This window comes from Symsagittifera roscoffensis, chromosome 7 (genome assembly GCF_963678635.1).
Source record: "Symsagittifera roscoffensis chromosome 7, txSymRosc1.1, whole genome shotgun sequence".
NCBI lineage: Eukaryota > Metazoa > Xenacoelomorpha > Acoela > Convolutidae > Symsagittifera > Symsagittifera roscoffensis.
The window spans coordinates 16,178,935-16,197,982 of NC_087068.1; the positions used below are offsets into that span (position 1 = coordinate 16,178,935).

The 19,048-nt window shown below is 37.8% G+C and overlaps 2 protein-coding genes across 4 annotated transcripts in view; one reads left to right on the forward strand and one right to left on the reverse strand.

Annotated features, from left to right (window-relative positions):
- LOC134850944 (centrosomal protein of 164 kDa-like) overlaps nucleotides 1–19,048 on the reverse strand; it is a 556,693-nt gene that overhangs the window by 310,141 nt on the left and 227,504 nt on the right. The window lies entirely within an intron of this gene.
- LOC134851648 (HSPB1-associated protein 1 homolog) lies at nucleotides 9,501–17,675 on the forward strand. Of its 3 annotated transcripts, none has more exons than XR_010164246.1 (5): nucleotides 9,501–9,872; nucleotides 13,773–13,949; nucleotides 15,097–15,273; nucleotides 15,575–15,904; nucleotides 16,054–17,675. XR_010164246.1 is itself a non-coding variant. In XM_063867824.1 (5 exons), the coding sequence occupies exons 1-5, from the start codon at nucleotides 9,505–9,507 to the stop codon at nucleotides 16,129–16,131; spliced, it is 1,107 nt and encodes a 368-aa protein (XP_063723894.1). In that variant the 5' UTR covers nucleotides 9,501–9,504; the 3' UTR covers nucleotides 16,132–17,675. The 3 variants fall into 3 exon arrangements, 1 of the variants encoding a protein (XP_063723894.1); XM_063867824.1 differs by having other exon boundaries at nucleotides 9,501–9,849; XR_010164247.1 differs by lacking the exon at nucleotides 9,501–9,872 and adding an exon at nucleotides 11,979–12,137.

Here is a 19,048-nt window from a genome sequence, read left to right on the forward strand (position 1 = left end):
TAAGATTCTAATGTAACTAAATCGACGATGTCGATCATGTAGTTACTCTAATGTGTCCCCCTTTTTACAATTTACAACCGCCAACCTCTAACCTAACCAGCCCCCCTTCTAACCTCCCCCCTCTTTAGTCCCCTTCTTAAGCCGAAAATTACCTTAAGCGCCGGGTGCTAAACCCCTTGAGAAAAAACCGTAGAACATGTTTCCAGGCTCTGCTTGAGTAAAAACGTTCCTCAAAGCAGTGGGGTTCCGCTTATCCAATTTTACACTTATATCCTATAAAGTAATATGGATTTTAACGATAACCGTTTGACCAACTTGAGAACACCCGCGTCCTCTCTTGTTGTTCTGATTCCGTGCTGGTTGTCTCCTTGACGTGTCCTGCACCTGATCACCAGCACCACTTTCCCACTTGGCTGGTCACTTGTTCCAGACAAGTCTCCTAATGGTCCAGCTAAGTCCCTGTGAACCACTTTCCTACTCGACTGGTCACCTCTTCCAGTTAAGTCTCCTAGTGGTCCAGCTAAGTTGCAAGCTATCTGAAAACCCTTAACAACGCCCCACACTCGGGCACCTTATTAAATGCTGAATTGATCGAAACGATCGGTCTTAAAAAAATTGGGTAAACTAGTTAATCAATATAAAGGGTTGATCCAGCTAATCTGGTGTCAAAGTCACTGTCATTTTTTTTTGTTTTATGGTTTTTGTTCCTTTTTCTATTCTTTTTTCGTTTTTTTGTTTCGCTTTTTGTCTTTTGCTCGTTTTTTGGTCCCCCTAGTTACCCCCTTACTCGGTTAGCTAAAGCTCGTTCGGAGAGCGTACCAGGAAGTTTTCTCGAGTTTTCTTAAAAAGCTATCACGGTACAACCGGAAGGTTTACACGTTGCCGCTGAGCCGTACCACCGGTACTCTAGAATGGGCATGTAGTCCGGAGCTGTGTCAAGTGGGTTCGACTCCGTAGTCATGATGTCGTAAAAACACCCAGGAGCGCCATAAAAACACTATGTAACAGTCACATATGAGGTTAAAGAAAAATAGGCCCTATAACCATTGGCTCAAGAGTCAGTGATACTATCTCTTGTGTTTTTCTACCTTGAGCGGTCGGAGCCAATTCGGTTCACTTGCGACATGAGACTAAAAACCCGTTACAGCTTAAAGACCACTGACAAAATACCCCCCCACTCTAGAAATTAAGAACGTCCCCATACTTAGGTCTCAAAATACCCAAAATACGCAAACGCCGTTAAAAACAGGGTCGGAACAGTCCGTACAGTTACTTTTTATTAGACAGTGGAACTTTGATTCATTTCAGATGGATCAACCTAAAACTCTCCTCACCTCAACATAACAATCATAAAACACACTCAAGAAAAATAAATTGAGTACTCACATATCGGCACACTTGAGAATTTGAGGTAACTAAATTAATACGTAACTTGAGAATAAATAGGGAATTAAGTTTGATTCAAATAGTTCTATTCGAACAGGTTCTAGGTTGAGAATTGAGTTTTTGGTCTGCACCATTGGGAGACTTCGATTGTCTCCCTTTCCACTGAAGGCTCACTCTGGTCCAACTGAATATCGATGTTCTTTAGCTCGCGATTACTTTCTGTCTCCTGTCACGAATAAGACAGCTCTACTCTCTTCAAATTAAGTATCGGAAATTGCAAATAGCAATTTCCCGCTGCTAAATTTGACCACTTTACCGCGATTATAATTCGGTCGTTATGATCTTGTTTTTCTGATATTTTCAGTTGTAGCGAGAAACTTGAGCTTGACATGTCCAATTCGAATTTTTGAAAAATTCCATTTGAGTCCAAAATCATGTTATTCGCATTGCTCAAGGTCGAACTTCCAAATATGACCGACTGGCACATCTAGAAAATAAGAACGCCCCCATACTTAGGTCTCAAAATACCCAAAATACACGAACGCCATTAAAAACAGGGTCCGAAACTTATGTATAGTTACTTTTTATTAGACAGTGGACCTTTGATCCATTTCAGATGGATCAACCTAAAAACTCAACATAACAATATATAACACTCTCAAGAAAATTGAATTTGCTACTCACATACCGACACGACCTCTAGAATCGAGTAACTAAACAATAAAGCAACTCTAGAAATGATGGGTAATTAAGTTTAACTCGAGAAGTTTGTAATGAATTAGTTTTAGCTCAAGAAAAAAGTTTTGGGTCTAGACCATTGGGAGACTTCAGTTGTCCACCCTTCCACCGAAGGTTCACTCTGGTCCACTTGAATTTTACTCTCCTTTCCATCGCGATTATTTTCTGTCTCCTGCCACGAATAAGACAGCTCTACTCTCGTTCGAATTAAGTATCGAAAATTGCGAATAGCAATTTCCCGCTGCTATTTTTGACTACTTTCCCGCAATTGTAATTCGAATCTTCCGATCTTATTTTCCTGATATTTTCAGTTGTCGCGAGAAACTTGAGTATGACATGCTCAATTCGATTTTTGAAAAATTGCATTTCACCGCAATTTCAAGACCAAACATTTTTCTCAAGGTTAAACTTCCAAATATGACCGACTAGCACATCTAGAAAATAAGAACGCCCCCATACTTAGGTCTCAAAATACCCAAAATACACGAACGCCGTTAAAAACAGGGTCGGAAACTTATGTATAGTTACTTTTTATTAGACAGTGGACCTTTGATCCAATTCAGATGGATCAACCTAAAAACTCTCCCTAACTCAACATAACAATATAAAACACAATCAAGAAAATTAAGTTTGGTACTCACATACCGACACGACCTCTAGAATTGAGTAACTAATTTATAAAGCAACTCTAGAATCGATGGATAATTAAGTTTAACTCGAAAAGTTTGTAATGAATTAGTTTTAACTCAAGAAATAAGTTTTGGGTCTGGGGGTTGCGAACCTTGCCTCCAATTATGACTGCTCAAATCTTTGTTTTTTCCGAGATAGGTTTTTTTTGTGATTTTTTCTAAAAAATTTCAGATAATTTAAATAGTTTTTTGTTTTCAAAATTTGAAATTCCGTACCCTGTAGTTGGATGATATCAGGGTACTCTCAGAAGTTGCGAATCTTGATTCTAAATTTGATTGCTCAAATCCTTGTAGTTTTCCTGATATGACGTTTTTTGTGATTTTTAAAAATAAGTCAGAAAACGTAACAATTTTTTTTCTTCAAAATTTGAAATTCCCACGTTATTGTTCGTCGTGGAATCCCCTGGACCACTCGTCGTATTTTTGGTTCCACTGTTCATAATTGTCTTGCCCCCCCCCCACCCGGTGCTGTGCTTGCGGCATCTCTGGTTAATGGTAACGGTGTTGACTCCCGTTTGTTCCGTTGTGGTTCCACGAAATCAAATCGACTCTGTTGCCTTGTGTTCGATTTCTTACCAGATTGTCTTGTGTTATAGAGTTTCTCAAGATGGCATCCAGTTTGGACTGTATGGCACACGAACTCTCCGCCTGGTCTCTGCTCATAGTGTCCATCCTCGCCTCCAGATTCCCTAGCTTGCTGTTCACGGTGTCATACCGTTGCTTCATTTCTTGCATGTTTTTCTTGATGTTCTTCTCTCGGTCTTTGTCAGTGGCCTCTAACTTGTCTGACATCTGCTGAAGCTTTTCCTCCATCGCCCTTGCTAGGTTAAAATAGTTGTCCAGGTACTCGTTTTTGTTGTATCTTATTTCCTTTTTTATCACTTCTCGATCCTCCTCGCTGCACTTTAGTTTTTTGTCAATCTGATCTAACTTTGCCATTAAATCGCCCAGCTCAAGAGGAGTTGTTGTTTCATGGTCAGCTGTTGCCCCATGACTAGCTGTTGCCCCATGTTTGACCTGATCGTCGTCTTGGTTGGCCTCTGTTGTTATCGTAGAAACTGTTCCAAACGTTAAATGTTTTGCCTTTCTCGCCCTTCGGTTCTTCCTCCACTATGTCTCTTGATTTCATTCCGACCATCATTGCGAACCTCTCTGTGAATGACGTTCTTTTCGTTTGAGACTCGTCCTTTATGGTTTCTGGCGTGTTGCCCGTCGTGTCATCCACGGTGTCTATCGGCGAGATTTCCATCGACTTTTGCTTTTGTTCTTCTGCATTCGGCATCGGTGTCGACTCCGTTGTCTTCTTCTCCACTTCATCAACACTCTGATCTGGTGTCTCAAGATCAATTTCTATAGCAGGTTCCGTTCGTCCCTCCTCAGCGCTTCCTCTCGTCTTGCTTTCCTTTGCGCTTCTTGTGTTGACCATGCTCACTGAAAAGTCCTTTCTTATTACTTTTTGATCCGACGGCATCGCTTTTTGTTGCGACCAGTTATGTTTTGTCTTTGACTCCAGAACTCTTTTTTCTGCTATCGGTACCCTACTTCCCCTCATAATGTTTAATTACAATTTTTTCTTTCTACAATATTAATATTTACAAACTTCTCTTCTAAGGATAAAATTTCTAAAATATTCCTAATTCTCTTCAGTAAAATAAATCTTCAACTTGTGATCTTATTAGAGGAGATTTTTCTTGATTTTAATCGTTCTGACGGGTCCCTTTTGGTACCGTCACACAACTTTTTTGTACCGTCCCAAGACTTCCTGGTACTGTCCCAAGACTTCTATGTACTGTCCCAAGACTCTCTCGTGCTGTCCCAAGACTTTTCTGAACTGTCCCAAGACTTCCTCGTGCTGTCCCAAGACTGTACTGTCACAAGACTGCACTGTCCCAAGACCACTGTCCCAAGACCACTGTCCCAAGACTGCACTGTCCCAAGACTTACGTCCCAAGACTGCACTGTCCCAAGACTACCGTCCCAAGACTACTGTCCCAAGACTGTACTGTCCCAAGACCACTCTCCCAAGACCGCACTATCCCAAGACTGCTGTCCCAAGACTACTGTCCGAAGACTGCGCCGTCCCAAGACTACTGTCCCAAGACTGTACTGTCCCAAGACCACTGTCCCAAGACCGCACTGTCCCAAGACCACTGTCCCAAGACCACTGACAAAGATCGAGGCCGCACTGTCCCAAGACCGCACTGTCCCAAGACTCTTCGGTACTGTCCCAGGACTTCTCTACCAAGTGTTGGGATAGTGGGAACTCTTCTCTTTCGTTGTCGGGACTCTTGAACCACTGTACCTGGTACCACCACTTGAGCTCTAGTAAAAAAAAATCCAAAAAACCCAATCTTACTGGCCAAAAGTTAGAATTACCAACCCCCCTGTGTTTATCTCCCTTTCAATATTTTGATGCAAGTTGAAACCCAACTTGTTCGGGGGTGTCTTGTGATCACCTGTTTGTTCAAAACCGATTAAAATTATTTACCAAAAACGTGAATTTTTAAACAGGGAAAAATTCATAAAAACAGAAAGATAAACCCATCTAAAAATCAAAGGTGACTTATGTCAACCTTTTAATAGAAAAAACGTCTGGTACCTGATTGCCACGCGTTTCCCCCCCCCCCCTGCTAGCAATCTTGTGGGGTATCACAAAAACCGTCTACTTCTGTTCCCCCCACCCAATCCGACCAAGGTACCTACCTTAATTCGATCTTAAATTTGGATATCCGCTTCTTATAATCAACGCGTGTAAGATTCTAATGTAAATAATTCGACGATGTCGATCAATTAGTTACTCTAATGTGTCCCCCTTTTTACAATTTACAACCGCCAACCTCTAACCTAACCAGCCCCCCTTCTAACCTCCCCCCTCTTTAGTCCCCTTCTTAAGCCGAAAATTACCTTAAGCGCCGGGTGCTAAACCCCTTGAGAAAAAACTGTAGAACATGTTTCCAGGCTCTGCTTGAGTAAAAACGTTCCTCAAAGCAGTGGGGTTCCGCGTATCCAATTTTACACTTATCTCCTATAATGTAATATGGATTTTAACGATAACCGTTTGACCAACTTGAGAACACCCGCGTCCTCTCTTGTTGTTCTGATTCCGTGCTGGTTGTCTCCTTGACGTGTCCTGCACCTGATCACCAGCACCACTTTCCCACTTGGCTGGTCACTTGTTCCAGACAAGTCTCCTAATGGTCCAGCTAATTCCCTGTGAACCACTTTCCTACTCGACTGGTCACCTCTTCCAGTTAAGTCTCCTAGTGGTCCAGCTAAGTTGCAAGCTATCTGAAAACCCTTAACAACGCCCCACACTCGGGCACCCTATTTAATGCTGAATTGATCAAAACGATCGTATTAAAAAAAATGGGTATACTATTTAATTAATATAAAGGTTTGATCCAACTAATCTGGTGCCAAAGTTACTGTCATTTTTTTTTGTTTTATGGTTTTTGTTCCTTTTTCCATTCTTTTTTCGTTTTTTTGTTTCGCTTTTTGTCTTTTGCTCGTTTTTTGGTCCCCCTAGTTACCCCCCTTACTCGGTTAGCTAAAGCTCGTTCGGAGAGCGTACCAGGAAGTTTTCTCGAGTTTTCTTAAAAAGCTATCACGGTACAACCGGAAGGTTTACACGTTGCCGCTGAGCCGTACCACCGGTACTCTAGAATGGGCATGTAGCCCGGAGCTGTGTCAAGTGGGTTCGACTCCGTAGTCATGATGTCATGATGTATAAACACCCAGGAGCGCCATAAAAACACTATGTAACAGTCGCCTACTTCAATCACTTATGAGGTTAAAGAAAAATAGGCCCTATAACCATTGGCTCAAGAGTCAGGGACACTATCTCTTGTGTTTTTCTACCTCGAACCTCGGAGCCAATTCGGTTCACTTGCGACATGAGACTAAAAACCCGTTACAGCTTAAAGGCCACTGACAAAACACCCCCCCCCCCCACTCTAGAAATTAAGAACGTCCCCAGACTTAGGTCTCAAAATACCCGAAATACGCGAACGCCGTTAACAACAGGGTGGGAACAGTCCGTACAGTTTTTTTTTATTAGACAGTGGAACTTTGATCCATTTCAGATGGATCAACCTGAAACTCTCCTCACCTCAAGATAACAATCATAAAACACACTCAAGAAAACAAAATTGAGTACTCACAATTCGGCACACTCGAGAATTTGAGGTAACTAAATTAATACGCAACTTGAGAATAAATAGGGAATAAAGTTTGATTCAAAAAAATCTATTCGAACAGGTTCTAGCTTGAGGATTGAGTTTTTGGTCTGGACCATTGGGGGACTTCGATTGTCTACCTTTCAACTGAAGGCTCACTCTGGTCCAACTGAATATCGATGTTCTTTAGCTCGCGATTACTTTCTGTCTCCTGTCGCGAATAAGACAGCTCTACTCTCTTCAAATTAAGTATCGGAAATTGCGAATAGGAATTTCCCGCTGCTAAATTTGACCACTTTCCCGCGATTATAATTCGGTCGTTATGATCTTGTTTTTCTGATATTTTCAGTTGTCGCGAGAAACTTGAGCATGACATGTCCATATCGAACTTTTGAAAAATTCCATTTGACTCCAAAATCATGTTATTCGCATTGCGCAAGGTCAAACTTCCAAATATGACCGACTGGCACATCTAGAAAATAAGAACGTTCCCATACTTAGATCTCGAAAAACTCAAAATACACGAACGCCGTTAAAAACAGTGTCGGAACCTTATGTATAGTTACTTTTTATTAGACAGTGGACCTTTGTTCCAATTCAGATGGATTAACCTAAAAACTCTCCCTAACTCAAAATAACAATGTAAAACACAATCAAGAAAATTAAATTTGTTACTCACATACCGACACAACCTCTAGAATTGAGTAACTAAACTATAAAGCAACTCTAGAATCGATGGATAATTAAGTTTAACTGGAAAAGTTTGTAATGAATTAGTTTTAGCTCAAGAAATAAGTTTTTGGTCTGGACCAATGGAGACTTCGGTTGTCCACCTTTCCACCGAAGATTCACTCTGGTCCACCTGAGTTTTACTCTCCTTTCACTCGCGATTATTTTCTGTCTCCTGCCACGAATAAGACAGCTCTACTCTCGTTCGAATTAAGTATGGGAAATTGCGAATAGCAATTTCCCGCTGCTATTTTTGACTACTTTACCGCGATTGTAGTTCGGATATTCTGATCTTATTTTCCTTATATTTCCAGTTGTCGCGAGAAACTTGAGTATGACATGCTAAGTTCGAGTTTTAGAAAAATTGCGTTTCACCCCAAAATCAAGACCAAACGTTTTTCTCAAGGTCAAACTTCCAAATATGACCGACTGGAACATTTTCTTCAAGTTTTGAAATTCTCAACCCTGTATTTGGGGCCCATGAGAGTAGTCTCAGAGGGTTGCGAACCTTGCCTCCAATTATGACTGCTCAAATCCTTGTAGTTTCCGAGATAGGACTTTTTTGTGATTTTTTCTAAAAGTTTTCAGATAATTTAAATAGTTTTTTGTTTTTAAAATTTGAAATTCCTTACCCTGTAGTTGGATGATATCAGGGTACTCTCAGAAGTTGCGAATCTTGATTCTAAATTTGATTGCTCAAATCCTTGTAGTTTTCATGATTTGACGTTTTTTGTGATTTTTAAAAATAAGTCAGAAAACTTAACAATTTTTTTTCTTCAAAATTTGAAATTCCCAGCTCTGTAAATGGGGGCTATGAGATTACTCTCAGGGGGTTGGCTCACCTCCAATTGTGACTGCTCAAATCCTTGTAGTTTCCGAAATAGGACGTTTTTTGTGATTTTCAAAATTTTTTAAAAAAATTTGGTTAACTTTTTCAAAAATTGAAATTCCGTACCCTGTAGTTGGATGATGTCAGGGTACTCTCAGGGGTTGCGAATCTTGATTCTAAATTTGATTGCTCAAATCCTTGTAGTTTTCATGATTTGACGTTTTTTGTGATTTTTAAAAATAAGTCAGAAAACTTAACAATTTTTTTTCTTCAAAATTTGAAATTCCCAGCTCTGTAAATGGGGGCTATGAGATTACTCTCAGGGGGTTGGCTCACCTCCAATTGTGACTGCTCAAATCCTTGTAGTTTCCGAAATAGGACGTTTTTTGTGATTTTCAAAATTTTTTAAAAAAATTTGGTTAACTTTTTCAAAAATTGAAATTCCGTACCCTGTAGTTGGATGATGTCAGGGTATTCTCAGGGGTTGCGAATCTTACTTCCAATTATAACTGTTCAAATACTTGCAGTTTTCGAGATGTGAGGTTTTTAAAAGTTTTCAGCTATGATTTTTTAAAAAGTTTTCAGCTAACTTAGATTTGGAAAAGTTCACTAAATTTAAATATCCCAACCTGTAAATGGGTGCTGCCAGGGTACACTCAGGAGTTGTAAATCTGGCCTCCATAAATGACTACTCAAATATTTGTACTTTTCGAGGTTTGACGGAAATTGGGTGCTGTCAGAGTACTATAAAAGCCTGTAGATCTGTTTTCCAATATATGCGGTTTTTCATGAGTTGTGAAAAATTCGAAGCACCGGAGGTGCGTTACACGCTAGTTTTTATGATTTTGTTGTATCGCAAATGGTGCGAAGCTTGGCTTCGCCTCTATCGTATGGGACTTTTATTGAAGTGTTCGTCTTCTTTTTTAGTTGCTTAAGTAAGTTCATTTCAGGTTGGCTTATGTCAATCATGGGCTTCCCGAATCAACCATTTCATTTTGAAAAAGTTCTCAATGAGTTATGGCCAGAAATTTTAACCTGGGATGTGGAAAATTTTCTCAGTGAACTGAAGTTTCCAATGACCATAAGAACTGGTCAGAAGCAGTCAATCTTTTCTCAAAAGGAATCTGAAGTATCAACTGTTGCTTCAGTTACCAAAACCGAATTCTTACGAAGATTTCATTCTAAAATATGTCTTCATGAGTGGTTTTATATAGATTATAAAAACGCTGAGTCCGTCTTTACCAAGGATATCACAGATCTTTTGGATTGGTACAAATTGAATCTTCCTGAAGCTGCAAATTATGTACGTTGAGCCGCACTACAATCGTGAGTTAGAAGTCTTTGTTTCATTTAGTTTACGGGCATTTTACTCAACATATGTTAAAGACGTTTCTATATATTTTTATTTGTTCTTTTTGTTGGTATATTTGAAGTTTGCATTTAAAATTTTCCTAGTGCCAACATTATCTGTCTATAGAAAATAAAGAACTCAGCACCTCTTTTTGTCCGTAACGTGAATAATTTTAAGACATGAACATGCGAAATTAGAAAAAGTCAATGTCCATTGAAATTGTTACGGGACATCAGTCTTGATGCATCAAGCTAAACACGATGTATCCGTTTTCTATGAAACGAATTTGTTCCTAGATAAAACAATAACGATGAATCAAAAGGCGTTGAGAGGGAAAAATGGGATGATGTTACTTCCCTCGCCCTTTGGTAAAATGAAGAGATCATAACACAGAAAGAAGAGAATATGCTCTCCAGGGTCAAAAAGTATCTGACTAAGGAGAAAATCAAAACTGTATCAATTGACAAATGTCAAGGATTCTGCTTGATAAAAATTGCGAGAGCAAGTGTCTTGTAATCGGGAACTTGACTTCGTTTTTCTCAGTAAACAACTTTTTTTCTTACAAATTAATAAAGTTATTTTTCTTCATTTTTGAACCATAGCATTTTCCAGGCATCTTCCCACTTTGTCTGGAGGTAATACGGCTGCCTTTGAACCCCAATGGTCTGGGTTTTGAGTCCCGATTGGACCTTGTTTTTATCATTGTATGAAATTGAATGTTTTCCCGGAAAAATTGAACAGTCGGACTCCTATAGTTTGTCGGCTTAGTTGCCCCGCCACTGATGTTTTTTGCGCTGTGAGCAGTTATTCGTAGAGTTAGGGTTTTTTTATCATTGCCCCATATTGCTGGCTAGATATTGAACGTTATCTTCCATCTTTCCGAATATAATTTCACTATCCAGTTTAGAGTGCTTTTTTAAATACCTGAATAGACTTTATCTTGAAGACGTTTGTAATGTTTTTTTTTGCTCAAGATATTTTTATGATAGTCTGCTAGAATTATTTCAAAAGTTCTAACTTATAAGTTCTTTTTTCGATTGCGGTTACGGGTAGATAGTTTAAGACTTTTTGTTTATCCTAGAGAGAACTTCGACAAAAGGAAAAGCGTATTCGGATCTGATAGTAACTTTCTTTAATACCATATGGTAAGGTGACGGAACTGCATTTAAGGCCGCAATTTTGAAAGCGATCCAAAGTTTTTTCCGGATTATTGTCACCAATGAGGGATTAAAAAGCAGTTGGAAATCTGTTATAGGTTGATAAACGTTTAGTGATGCAAGATGAATAATGCATGTCAATCTGGTTGTTTATTGCGTGGAGCTATGAAATTGAAAAGGTCAATTTTTGAAAGTGATGCCTACAAGCCAGGTTCGGTTGTAGTGTGAGCAGAGTGAGGTTCGCACTATTGTCTCAAATCAGTATGCTTTCCATACCTTGTTTTTCGCTGTTGGGAAGACAAAACTGCTCAAAACGATCCGGTATATCGAAATGGCGGTCATCGGTGGCAAAATGGCTCGAATGTTGTTTGGTTACTTCTGTTCAGAGGTCGTGTTATTTCCGAACGGGACGGTAAGACAGTTAGGTAGCTCTTTTGTCTTGTAGCAAGTGTAAAAAAGATGTGACGATCTAACTGTTTACCAGATTGAATTAATGTATGGTTTTCTCCCACATTTGCTGAGCTAATTGTTGATTTTCTGAGCGTACTTATTTGAGTTTTTGACTATCCTTCAGCTAAATTCAAATTCTAATGCGGTCACATGTGATGCAGTTGCTGCAGCGCGAGTGTTTGTTTGCTTTATACTGCATTTGAAGGCGTATGACTGTCAACAATCATAAGATCTTGGCCCTTTTGGGAGTTTCTCCGAGTATATGAGTTTTTTTCAGTTATTTGTTGAATTTAATAATGAGAGAATGATTGCACTTTTCCATATATATATTTAATTAAGATGTGCTTATTTAATACCATATTATCACTAAATGAAACACATTCCATCAGAATGTTGATCCAAGTTTTAAGTCCATTTTGAATGTGATTGTCTTATGTTTGCTTTGTTCCTTTATATCGCGGACCTAAATGATATCTCATTACTCTATTTACTTCTGATTACACTTTCATCATGTTTCTTCTTTCTAACCATTTCAGCTCGCTTTGCTTAGCTTAACTTAAATAAACACCTTGCAGGTCATTCAAGAAGGATTCTTTGTTTTTTTACGAGCTCTCGAGCTGAACAGGGAAATTGGTAAGTGTTTTCTTTTTCGAAGACGTGAAAAAAGAATACCATTTCTACTTTTCAGCGTCTCAAGCAATAAATTAGGCATATTGATATACGTTTGCTTTAGAAATTAAACTAGGATGGACATAGACAACATAACTGTTGTTCATTTTCCAGTCAACGCTGAAGCATAATTTATCCAATGATTGGTTCTTTACCAGTACTCTTTACAATGTACTGGTTGAAATCTTGCAGGGAGTTTTTTTTTCCACGTTTTGCGAACTAATACAATCTAATATATAACTGGAATTGGCTCAGTTCATTCTGTGATAGCTTGCCTCAGACATTTTTTCTTTGGGATACATCAGGCCATTCAGGCAAATGGAATAACAGAAAAATAGATCATAAGATAAACAATTCTTGAAAAATATATTGTTTGTTTTGATGATACAACTACCCTACTCCGGCTCCGATAAGCTTGCTTCTGATACATGCTTATTTAATAGGACCGGATCAATCCTGCTTAACATGTTCAGAAGTAGTCAAAACTTCGAAGATATTTTAATTTTACCGATATCAACTCTTGCTTGAACATTTGAAAATATTACGGTTAACAAGCTTGAATATGGCGAGATATGTGTCAAACGCATTTAAGTAGTTGACTTTTAATTTAATCAATTTTTGTATCAAAATACAGTAAAATGGTTCATTTTTTAATCTCTTGAATAGCCCGGAACAAGCCAACTAATTGCGAATTAATTCAGGCCATTAAAAAAGCCATATGTCAAAGTTTCATTTACTGAAAGGCAAATCAGTTCAAGCTATCAACTAAAAATCAGATTCTGATGCTCTAGTCTCTTGCTTCCAAAAATGAAGCAAATTTCCACTTGTTTAATCCATTGAAACAAAATGCTTTAGTCTCATGACAGAATAGCTTGTTTTAACCTTCAACGAATCGATTTAGTCTGTCAAAGGAAACTGAATTGGTTCAAAAGTTTATTGCTCGAATTGTTTGCTTCCAAACACATTTTGCGAACCAATAAGAGCTATCAAAACAAATTGAATTGATTGCTTCAAAGGAAAACTAGTTTTATATTGCGAGTAGATTCAAAACAACCTAATTTATTTCACAGTTTCAATATTTGAAAAGGCTATTTCAACTCCTTGCGAAAGAATAGTTTAAACTTCTTGCGAACCAATTATACCTATCGAAGCAACTTTAAATATTTCAAATTTTTATAGCTAGTTAGTTCGTTGTACTAACAGAGTGACCAACTTATTATTCTAAAATCTGTGCTTCGTCAACCAACAGACATACTTGGGCAGACGTTCGTAACTGTTGTGTAAATATGGCTGATTTTTTTTGGTTTCTCGGAAGTTGTGATTGCGTAACAAATAATTTTCTGGTAATTCGGCAAATCTTAGATCGGAAAGTTAGATTTGAGATCATCTGTTGATTGTATGATTTTTTTCCAGGGGTTTCATCTTTTGTAGCTTTTGGTAGGGCATCGATTAAAGTTTCGAAGACAGCAAAGTCCATGGAATCTTAAAAAAGTTTTTTTTTACCTTAAACATGTCTTGCGAGATTGGGGATGTATAATGTTCATCTCTACGTTTGAACTTGTTCATGCAAATTATAAAATGAAACTGTTGATTATTTAGAAAGACGCCGCCTTCTGGCTGGGAACTGCTGGTGCTCATACCCCATGTCACTTTGACACTTATGGCTTCAATGTAGTGGTTCAGCTCAAGGGACACAAACGGTGGAAATTATTCTATCCTGGCCATGAGCTCACACCAACCAGGTTGCCATTCGAGGAAACTACCGTATATAGTCAGGTTCGTCTATACTGCTTTTTATCATTTTGCTGGAGCTTCCGCCTTTTTCGGCTTGTTAACCTTAAATACAAATGGACTATCCTCGACAGGACTGTTAAGGCCTACTGATAGCTCCTCTGCGATTCGCAGGAACTACAATTATAATTATTAAATACACAAAAGCTCATTTAATATGTTCCATACTTGACTTTACTTAGTAATACGAGTTCACTTTTGTGTGTTAGTGAACGTAGTGAAGCCGTGAAGTCATTTATATAGGACGTGATGGTTTGTTTCAAGAAAAAGCCACGCTCAATTTTTTTTTGGCGGTTTGTATGTGAAATTTTTATAGGTCAATTTAAGTTAGTTGCTCGCCACGAAAAAAAGACAGCGCGAAAATACCTGAATTACTTATTTGTTTATAAATTGGATTTTTGCTCTTGCGAGACCAAATGACTTGTAATCGGGAACTAGACTTTTTCCTCCTGAACAACCTCCTTTCAAATCTGTAAGATATTACCCTTGCTATAGGACAAATCCACTTGGTCTAGTGGTAAAGCGTGTGCAATCATAAGGTCTGGGATTCGAATGAAACTAAATAATTTTTCTGGTAAAACTTCATGAAATCTCATATTTTGTCTTTTGAAGAGCAAAATAGGTTTTTATGCTTTCGGAAGTTTCAGGAGGGGTGAGGTGTAAAAAGTGTGGGGCGTGTTCGAGCCTCAAAACATTGTGGTTCAAAAAATGACCCAATTAGATGCATATTCAGTGGGGTTCTTTTTGGTATAAAAAGTAGAAAGAGCAAAACAGGAGTGCATTTACGTTCAGTTTTAAGGCCCCGAATGGAATAAATTTTGGTATTTAGTTACGAATCGAAAAAAATGAGATAAACATGCTCCCTGGTAACTTGCTTTGTTCGAGGCAATGATCGCAAAGATAAAAATTGTTCTCTCGTTAATGAGGGTGTTAGAGTTTGTTCAATTGATCCGTATTTTTTCTTCTATTTCCTTCCGTTCATGACTCTTTTACAACTGCTTGTTGACTTTTCCTTAGGTTTTTGATTGTGAAATTTATAGCTTTATACAACGATATAATGACGATGGAAAAGCTTTAATGGAAAGGCTGTGCTTGTCCTGTTTTCTCTATTTTTATTGTTCCTTTTCTTCAGGTGGATGTGCGGAGGCCTTGTGGCAAGTGTTTTCCTTCCTCTAAGGGACTGAAGATGATAGTTGTGGATATGAGAGAGGGCGATGTGTTGTATGTGCCCAAACATTGGTGGCATTTCGTGGAGTGTATCGAAACTGCCGTCAATGTCAATCTGTGGTGTCCCCTACCATCTGACAAGGTCATTTGGGATTCATAAATCACTGTCTCTTACTGACATAAAATTAGATTTACAGTGTTTTTGTCGCGATTTTGTTTGTGTTTCCTGTTCTCTAGACACTGTCGTTCTTTGGATCTCGTTTTCAAATTTTTTTTACAATCAAGGCAAGCTCCGTGAGTAATAAGGAAAATGGAGCACAAAGATTCTCTGTGCTGTTACTTTTGATTTGGATTTCGTTATAAGAAAAATCTGCAACAATAAATGAGGCTTAAAATTATTCATGAGGGCTTTAGTTCTTAATTTGTTCAAACTGATTGTTTAGATTGATCAGCAGAAAGAAGCTCTGACAAAACTTCTGCTACGCAAATTTACCCTTGGCAGCGAAGAAAGCAACCTAATCCACTCGTCTGAAATTGAATCCTTTGCTAGTAATGAACAAGAGGAAATTGAACTTAACTTTTTGTCAAAATCCAAGAAAAATTTGGATCCAAAGACATTACAAGAAGAAGATGCTATAGTCTATAAGGATTTCATTGAGTTTCTTAAACGCAACCTGGAAACGAATCCGAATTGCAAGCGGCTAGAACCAAATATAGAATTGAAGACCTCGACTGATTGCTGTTGTTTGAATGATCAGTTAGATAAAAATCCTGTAAGTGCTTCAGATATTGCATTAAGACTTTTTATTTCGTCACTGTAAGTCGAGTTATCATTTTACGGTCATGAAATCACCAATTCTAGCATAGAAAATGTTTGAAATTTAAGAAACAGAAAGTGAATGACCTTGAGTAAATGTTTCAGTGGAAAAATGTTATCAACAGTGTTCTGCAGAATAATGTCCTGGAAGCTGCGCTCAAAAACTTGGTTGAGATATCTTGACGTTGAATAGTTTTTTATAAGAGATTAAATTTGTTTCCTCGTATGTTGATTACTGAATAACGCCTTATCTTTATAATGAAATTTGCAGGAGATTCGTCTTGTTTCCTCGTGTATTGATTTTTGCTTAACAGCATTGAATATGAGCTCGTGTATGCGAACCGGAGACAGCAAAAAGTGAGCATTCACTTCATGAAAATATGAATAAATTGGCTCGTTTCGAATGGTCATCTGATCAATAATAAACTTTCAGAGATGTTTTATGCAAGTGGTAATGGTTGCACGTTGAGATGTCAAAATGATGTCCCATTCAGGCAATTATTATCACCTCTCGAATCTACAAACTCTGCCAGAAAATTAAATATGGATTCAATTCCTGCGAAATTTATGTCAGAAGAAACGAAATTTAAAGTTAGATTTTTCGGATTAACTTTATGGAGCGATGACTGTATGAGGATAGTGTTAGTTGTGGAATCCACCGCCTCTCAAAATCAGTGGCGAGAACTTTCGATGTTTCTCGTTGATGATTTTACAAATAGCGGGCAAGTTGAACTTAATTTAACGGGATCAATAAGAATTAGTTCAAGTTCAAATGCATCGCTCGGTTCTCATATTACAGTGAACGGAAAAGTAGCGATAATTCCAGGAAGAAATAAAGTTTTGTTGTTGGATTTCGAAAACGAAACGGCTAAGTTACTGAAGTTACCTATAAACGACGATGAAGAAAAAGTATTACCAATTGTTCATGGGAGACAATTACTAATTTTGAAGCAAAGTAATGATTTTGTTAAAATTTTTGGCATTAAAAATATCGAAATAGTTAATTTTGATCCCAAAATTGCAATTGGGACGGAATTTGCCGGACATATCGCAGGTGTTTTCTTCCCATTTTGTTCACTGACTTGCAAAAACTTTACTTCAGATTTGAAAACAATCATATGCACTATGCTGGTACTTACCAAAAATGGACGGGCTATCAAGTTAAACAGCAAAGGAGTTTGCCTAGAAAGCAGTAATCTTGTAATCGGAGATTTAAACATTACGAAATTCAGTTTCCTACCTTCAGCAAATGTTGATTTTCTGTGTTTTCTGGACTATAACGGTAACCTGTACTGGCTTAATTTGGAGACATTGAAAATTGATTTAGTTATTGAAAATGTTCAGAACTTTTTTGTCGGAAACTATTTTCAAAGATTTTATCTACAGGTTTTGACTGTGCGTAAAACGGGAGAATTGACGTTAGTTGACGGAACTCGGCAAACCAAGTTCGAATTTTATTTCAAACCTATCAGTGAAAGAAATGATGAAAATTTGTCCTCTCAAAAACTTGTGAGCAAAACGATAATAAACCGAGCAGAAAATTTACAGATACTTTTGCAAAATCTTCGCATAAAGAATCTCTCTATTGTTTCTTATATTCAATCCGCGTGTTTGAAGTTCCACGAAAACAGTCAATGGGGAAATTTTTTAAAATGTGACACGACAAATGTTCTTGAAATGGAAGCATTTGGAAACGAAGAAAACATTGTTTGTGTTTTGAGACTCGCAAACTTTTCGGAAAAATTAGCGGAAGATTTGAAAAGTTCGTATGCGTGGTTAAATCTTGTGCCGAGCTCAAATTCTAAAAATAAGATTTCTGATTGCTTCAAAGTTAAGTTCCAAACTGATTCTGAAAATGGATTCGCTTTGATATCGTTTGCTTTGAAGAATTTAGAAGATCTTATTTCGTACGAATTTTTTGTAATTGTTACTTGTATTTCTTCGATTGAAAACGAATCATTCAAGAGCGTAGTTGTCGGGAAAATTTATTTGAATTGCGAGGATTTGTCCAACTTAAAATCTGCACCTGAAATCAAAATGCAAAATGTATCAATATTGCAATTGCTAAGAACAACCTTTGACATCCAAGTTTCTGATTGTCTTGTGGATTTTGATAAATTGTTTCAATCTTTTGTGGCCAAATATCAAATTGAGGAATTAGACGTTACTCCAAGTAAAAAGCTGTTCCGATTTACCTGTGAAGTTTTGTGTTCTTGTTTCTTTGTAGCTTCTGACTTATTATCATTTGATACAACTTTCAATGTCACTGTTAAAACCAGTCTGCAGAAAGATATTATTTGTCGTTTATTTAACGAACAGTTTGCAAAGTTTTGCTCATTAGAAATAAAATAGATCTGAATTGAAATGATGTGAAATAAATTGTTGTTACAAATTAGTGAGAAGGAACTATGGATCCGATTTTTTTTCACACCCAACAAATTGGTCTGATGGTGCCGGGTGATGTATCAGTGTAAAGGCAATTAACTTTCCCTGATGTCGAGTACGAAAAATGAGGTATCAGATTTTTAGACTATACCGCGAGTGTAGAGAGAGCAAATCTTTAGTTGAAACCTTTGTGGGAGCTAGTGTTATAAGTAACAGTTCCCTTTGTATTGTTCCCGTGTCTTATAAGTCTAGTTCCCATTTCTTGTAATCGAGAACTAGGCTTTTTACCATAATTGACAAAGGTGAGCTTGCAAGCGTAGTGTTATTATACGAGTACACTTAAATCCAGAACCGAACTCACATAAATCAGCGCTCCTTTTTGATAGCAGTTTTGCTGCATAGCATATCAATATAATAGGACGTGTTTTAGTTTTATTGGTCTCTAGTGTTTGAAGATATCAAGGGTCGGTGGAACAGTCGTAAAGACATTAGACTGTGCATCTCGAGGTCGACTCCGGTAGAGGTATGAAAGTAATCCGGACTTTGTGCTGCACACACCTCAACCAGCTATCCTTGTTTAATTTTTTATTTTATTCTCCTTTTTTCTTTTTTGCGTTTTACTTTTTTTGGCGTTTGTCGCTTCTGTTTGAAAAGTGAAGCTTCGCTTTGGTGTTAACTTTTTTAAACTCTAAGAACTTGACCTTCAACTATCTCA

What these genes read in the sequence shown, in the direction of transcription:
- LOC134851648 (XM_063867824.1), top strand. Translation starts at nt 9,505, where the DNA reads ATGTCAATCATGGGCTTCCCGAATCAACCATTTCATTTTGAAAAAGTT. An exon ending in AAACTACCGTATATAGTCAG is followed by an intron (nt 13,950 to 15,096) that starts GTTCGTCTATAC and finishes CCTTTTCTTCAG; the next exon opens with GTGGATGTGCGGAGGCCTTG. An exon ending in GTCCCCTACCATCTGACAAG is followed by an intron (nt 15,274 to 15,574) that starts GTCATTTGGGAT and finishes CTGATTGTTTAG; the next exon opens with ATTGATCAGCAGAAAGAAGC.